General features: G+C 51.0%; 1 protein-coding gene across 1 annotated transcript in view; it reads left to right on the plus strand.

The window, feature by feature from the left end:
- The first annotated feature begins 1,920 nt into the window (after positions 1 to 1,920).
- Positions 1,921 to 6,533, plus strand: part of PDLIM4 (PDZ and LIM domain 4) — a 33,170-nt gene continuing 28,557 nt past the window's right edge. The window contains exon 1 of the mRNA XM_010139959.1: positions 1,921 to 2,066. Coding sequence (XP_010138261.1) covers positions 1,999 to 2,066 — 68 coding nt within the window. The 5' untranslated portion in view covers positions 1,921 to 1,998. The remainder of the gene's footprint in view (positions 2,067 to 6,533) is intronic.

Here is a 6,533-nt window from a genome sequence, read left to right on the forward strand (position 1 = left end):
ACAGCTAGACAGCGTTGAATAGACAAGAACAAAATACAGCTGTGCTGGGTCACACTGAAGGTCTGGTCTAAAAATCTGCTGGCAGCCAGGGCTGCGGGGTGGACCCTGAGGGAAGCAGATAACAACAGGCAAGCACGTGGAGATGCTTCCTTGGAGGTGCTGGTTGAGCTTCTGCTTGACTTTCTGGAGGATCTGGCAGCTTCTGTGGCTGTAGAAGGACCTTAATGCTCTGTGAATGCCTCATCAACTTACACAGGTTCAGAACCCCCACAGGACAGGTGTATGCCAGGGAAAAAATAAACCTGCCTGGGTGCAATGTCCTGTGTCAGAGCTGTGCAGCTAATGTGTGCCGGGATCAGAAATACCTCCTGTTGTTTGCTCTGAGCTGAGTCACAGGGGAGAAGGAGTTGGCTCGGCAGGTTTTTAGAGCAAAACAGCCTGGCTGAAAGCATTGAAGAGCAAATGGCAAATGCTGATTTACTCTGACAAGGCAACAAAAGCCTTAATTCAGGCTGCCAGTTCTGCTTAAATGTAAACAGTGGTTTGGTGCTCCTTGAGCACCTCAGGTTCCTGTGTTGATGGTAGTGGTGGCTGTGGTCACACAGGGAGCGGTGCAGCAGGTCTGTGTTGTACTGGGTGCTAGCTGGCCTTGGTCCTGCGAGCAGCCCTGGTGTGGTCCACGAAGGGCATTGGTGGTAAGACCAAATCCTTTTGTGAAAATGGAACAAACGGAGGTGAAAACAGGGATGTGTATGTGCCTCCCTTTCTAGTAGCCGGCCTGTTTCAGGATGGCCCCTGGTGGTGCCAGAGAGGAGGTGGGCACCACTTGGTCTCAAACTGTCTGAAGAACCATACCTGGTTTGATAGCGTCTGGTTGCCACCATGCACAACGTCAGCTACGTCCGGGAGGGAGATGGAGGACACAGCACTCATCCTGTGCCTGGATCTTTCGAGCTGGGTGTGATGGAGCAGAGAGCCATCGCCTGAGACAGGGGATTATAAACCAAGACTAAGCAGAATTAAAGCAGCACCCCACTCTAAATGAGATACGAATAACCAAAAGGGCTCGCTGGACTTCCTCACTTGATGAACCACGTGGTCGGTTAGTAGAGCGTTAACAGATGCTCTGAACGACTGAAGAGGAAATCGGAGGGCAAGCACGTAGCTATTAAGGGTTTAAACAGACACGTTCACATGTCCTGCCTGTGCCTTGCATCATTTTATATTACTGCAAAAATTTAAAACACATTTGGGCTGATGTAAATGGTAGTTTCTCCAGAAATACTTATATGGGCTGCAGGTCTTATGGCTGACCACAAATGGTACCTGGACCTGTCATTAGTTCCTCGGGAAAGAAGTTAGGAGTTTTATAAGGTTTTGGCATTCCTACAAAGCCAGAAGAAAAGATTTGTGGAGGCTTAACAAGCTGCGTGATGTTCCGTGCAGGGCTTGAAGGAGACGAGTATTTGAGTGGTGGTCAGGAAAAACTGATGTCAAATGTAGCCTCTGCACTGGGGTGCCTGCGCCCATCTTCAAATTAGGTAGTTAGCCAAGGAGGAGGGGTTCGTGTGCTCCTTCAGAGGGACTCCCGCAGCATGGCTTAAGGTCTGCAAGCCAAAGGGGAGTGAGTGTAGAGCACCTGTGGTGAGGGGGTTGTGTTAGTTCAAGCAGGAGACTGGGGCTGACAGAAATCTCTTGTTTAAAAGCACGTCGTTGTAGAGGATGGTCCTCAGAACTGGGGCTGACCCCAGAGCCCTGACTCTTTCATCCAGCCTCTGGTAGGTGCTGTAGGTGTAGGCAAAATACATCTTCTCCAGAAACAACCGGTCCCTTTATCTTTGCTCTTCCCAAGAAACCAGACGTTCTAAAAGCCGAGCATTCTTTTAAGTAACCCTTTTCTTTTTCCTTGCCTAGATTAACCCTGGCAGTAAAGCAGCCCTGGCAAACCTGTGCCCAGGAGATGTTATTCTGGCCATTAATGGAGAGAGCACGGAGAACATGACGCACCTAGAAGCACAAAACAAGATCAAAGCCTGCATGGACCAGCTGCTGCTCTCCGTGCACAGGTAGGTCCTCCTCGGCGCGATGGGCCCTTGTGTCAGCTTTGCTCGGCTCTTCTGCAGGAGGTTTGTGGCTGGCCCCAGAGCAGATGGGTCTGTAGGCTCAGTTCTTGGCACGTCCCATGGTCTGTGTATTTCTTCTCCGTTTTTAAAAACAGTAAACCAAAACTATCTTTCTAAGATCTCTGATAGAAGAAATGGGTTCAGTTCACTTGCGCGTGTGGGTTATTGCTCGTACGTTGCAAGGCTTGTCCAGCCTGTGAGCTGGATCGGATCCTTCAGCCCAGGGGAGGTTTTATCGACTCAAGCAAGAGCTGCGCTGGGACTGAAATCCCCTTTGGGCAAAGCCTCCCACTTCGTTAACATCCACCTATCATTTTCCTAAACATCTGTTCAGTGAAGGTCCTGCCAAATCCACCTGTTTAGAGTATTTCAAAGCAAAGTGAAGGCTTGGGGGTCTATTTTGCCTTCCATTGGAATTAATTCTGTGGCTAAAGGTTCCTAATATAAGTGATGAATTAACTGGGCAAAACGAGTGCTCCTTATAAGGCTCACAAATGGCTTGTGTTATCTGTAACAGATTTAAATAAGCGTATACAATCTTCCACTTCAGATTAAAAAGGCATTTCCTGCTATGAAGAGCTATCATTTACAGTTTATACTTCTCCTGGAGAACGTGTCATTTCTGACTGCGCAGTGGGGAAGGAGAGCCTCCCTAAATGGAGCAAAGTTTCTTTGGTTCCTCAGGCAGTGGTGGCTGAGCTGCCCAGCCAAAGCAGAGTCTCCTGAGCTCAGCCCGTGTCATAGGGACGATGTGGCTTCAGCATGAGGAAAGAAAGAAATAAGAAAATCTAGAAAAACCCTTCACACAGGTAGAATTTCCCATGGCCAAGGAGGACAATCATTTTGCTTTCCATTTGGAGCAGTTTTAAGGGAACTGGATGGTCTTCCACCCCAAACTGGGGCTGTAGCCAGGGCAGGACTAGGGTTCCTGGCTGTCCGCAGGCTGGTGGAGCTCTTCAAGCCCCACCTTGGAGGTGGAGGAAGAGGTGGAAAACCTCATGTGGTGACGGAAGTTTTTGGTGAGCTACCAGCTGCTGAGGTGGTTTGGCAGCAGAGCAACTTAGTCAGGAGTTAGAATAAAGTTTTGCTGAAAACAGCTTTCATCTGCAGCATTTTGTTTGCAGTGTGAGGGTAGCTACCGTGTGAATTTATGGGCTGAATTCCCACTTTTACACCTCATTTTAGCTGCTGGTATCACTGGCATCTGTTTGTTGGCTTAAATTGGACCCTCAAGTGCTCGTCCTCCACAGGAGCTCAGCTTTCTGCAGGGGTCACCCAGTCCTCGTGGTTAGGAAGTGGTGCTGGAATCTTATTCACAGTAGCTGGGACCATACTGGTGGTGGTAACTGCCATGTCAGTGTATGTGGTGTCAGCAGTATCTCCATGAAAGCACATCTCCTCTCCTGAAAGGTGAGTTCTTTCATGGACACAGGACAGGGGTTGTGTCGCACTGGTACGGTTCCACTCCATGGGGAGAGAAGGCTCATGGCAGTGCTGGTTTGTGCCTTGGTAGGTTTAAGGATGATCTGTCTCTTTAGATTCCCTGAGATGCAGAAATGTTCATTAATGACCTCGTGGTGGTCTGAAGCTGCTGTGTGGAAGACTTCAGCAGCAGGAGGGTCTGTGGCTTCAGGGTGGGTTTGCCCAACCACACCAGCCAAGGTGGGTATTTGTAGCCGTGGTGACAGAGGAGTGGTGGGTTCTGTATAGCAGGTGTTGCTGGTGGTGGCCCCAGGCTTGCAGTGGCGCAGGGCTCATGGGTGAGTTGGCCTGGGCTTTGCTAGGCAGGAAAGGAGGCAAGAGGGTCGCAGTGGTTTTGCCAAGCCTTGAAGTCTTCACAATGTGGATTTTAAAGGCTCTTATTTCTCATAATCAGGCAAAAATAAATGCTGAGGCTTCTGCAAGGCAGGAACAGACAGGAGCTGGTGATGGTGAGGACCAGTCTGGTGTGGGACGGCTTCCCTTTCGGAGGAGGTTGCACTGTTGAGTCGATTATGTGGCTCCTCCAAGAACAAAACACACCTTGGCTGTGGCCAGAAAAGTCCCTGGGAGCAGCTTTCTCTTGAGAGGAAAAACTGAATCGTTTATTTTCTCCAGTAAGGACAGCAGCTCCAGTAATGCTTCATTAGCTCTATTTTTAGTGTGGCCTGAAGCGAGCGCTCGGTGACATGGCTCTTGGATCTCTTTCCTGTTTTCCGAGTGACCTGTTGGATCCAGAGGACTCTGCCCAGCCATTAGTCATCGCTGGAAGTGTCTGGCGCTACCTCCTCGGTGGGAGCAGATCCCTGCTCCAGGACCTGCCTCCCAGAGGGCAGAGTGACCTGGTGCTGCCGAGGGAACCGAGTCCTGGGGCAGTGATGGGGGGTGGTGTTGCTTTGTGTGCGTGTCCAGCCGCCGCAGACGTGTGGGTCAGTGTCTCCTCCCTGGAGGAGAAGGTTGCTCTCCAAGCAGTGTTCTCTCTGTACGCTGCCTTCAACAAAATATAGTTTGCAAATCAGCACCAGATCTGTTCGTTTATTTTAAAGAAGTGTGTTTTGTCTGAAATATATTTGAAATAACGAGCTCGTTTGGTGTATGTGCCTTTAGTGAAGACGTATGAAATTTGATGTTAAGGGTCCCTCCTGCCGGATGTGCGTGCCGGCGGAGGGCACGGAGCCGGGCAGTGAGCCCTCTGGTGCCCTCTGGACTGCTTCCACCCCATGCCCTTTCTCCATGAACCCTTGACATTATGTGTTACCAACGCAGAGAACAAGATTGGTTTTGTTTCCAAACTGTGGTCAGTAACTGCCCTTTGGCTAGAAAGTTCAGTAGGAAAATTGAAATGGGGGGGAAATGTGCGGGGGAAGACAAGGAGGAGGAGTTGCAGTGTGGTCTGACGGGATGTCCTGAGACTGCCGCGGCCCGTCTGGGTTTTGGAGGCGTTGGGGGTGCAGGGAGCCTGTTGAATTTGGGAGGAGATGCTGATTGTCCTGTTTAACAAATTTGCTTCCTTAGGATATTAGGAAATACCGATGAGGAAACAAGTGAATAGCCAGGAGGACAAGCCAGGCTTGTAGGTAGAATGATCGATTGGAGCATGAAACTCTCCTGTGTAGCGCAGGCAGTACCTGTCCCCTGTGCCTGGGAGGGAGCAACTGGAGTAAGCGGGGTTTCTGTGGTGGTGCAAGCTTTGGCCACGGCCAGGTGGGACCGTGTGGCTGGCCTGCAGGTGGACCAGCACATCTGCCGTTAGCCCAGTCTGCCATTAGGAACATCGTGCTGGGTTTGATGGTCTTTCTCACACCCAGCTGCATGGCAGGAGCTGCTCAGCTAGTCAGGCTGGAAGGAGAAAATCTGAGAGTTTCTGATCGAACGTGAACCTGTAATTTCCAAACACCATAATGGAAAGCAGCACCCAGAGCGCTCCTCCCCGTGGCTTTGCTGGCCACAGGACTGTGCCAGCTGTAGGAAAGCACATCTGGTGTGGCTTAACTCACTGGGCGCTCTGGAGGGAGCTGGGAGCGGGGTCAGTGGCACCGGGACCACTGGAAGCGAAGTTTTGAGGCAGCAAGAAAGATCCACGGTGCCAACGCTGTGGCTGTGCTGGTAGAAAGGAACCACACTGTTTCCTAGTGTATCTGGCACAGTTGCCTGACAGATCCTGGCAAACTGGTGGAATGTTTGTTTTCTCTCCTTGGGATGTTCCAGTTTCCCTGGGCTGGTTCTGAACCCTGCAGGACACAGGACCGAGGGGGTAGCTCTAGAGATATGGGCTGTTGGTCAGCCAAGAAAAGCAGGGCTCAGGGCAGCTCTGCTCTGCTCTTTGACATCATTCTGGGGAGGCCAAGTGTCTGGAGGGCATCAGCAGCAAAACCCCGAGCGCAGTGGGAAGCTGGCAGAGCCTGGGCGTTGTGTCTCTAGACAGTGGTCACCTCGCATGGAAAAGCTGTTCTGTTTTCCAGCTGAAACAAAGGATCCAGCAACACAGCCTTGATAAGTCACATCTGGATTCTCTGCAGTGACGTATGTTCACAGGAACAAGTCCTTGTGCATTAAAATCAGTATTATTTCTCACAATCAACCCCTTCTCACCCTGGAAGACAGTCGGTGTCCGCGCAAGTGCACGCAGCAAGCCCAGAGATGTGCAGCTCGCCCTGTCCTTGCTTACATCCTCCTGCGTGTTTTCTTATCTCTCAAGGAAAGCCTCCCCAGCTCCGCTGAATGCTGACATCTCTGGTGGTTGTGCTGCAGCCGGGGTTATTAGGGAAGGCTTGTTACTTCAGATCGGGACACGCCTCAGATGAAAGCAGCCAGAAAACTGGGTTGGAGCTGTGCTTTGAGAGCACTGCTGGAGAAGAGGGGGCTGAGCGCCCAAAGGACCTCAGGCGCTGGACAGGAGATCTTGTGGCATCACCGATGCTGTTCCTGCTG

Source organism: Buceros rhinoceros, unplaced genomic scaffold (genome assembly GCF_000710305.1).
Source record: "Buceros rhinoceros silvestris isolate BGI_N320 unplaced genomic scaffold, ASM71030v1 scaffold32147, whole genome shotgun sequence".
Taxonomy (NCBI): Eukaryota; Metazoa; Chordata; class Aves; order Bucerotiformes; family Bucerotidae; genus Buceros; species Buceros rhinoceros.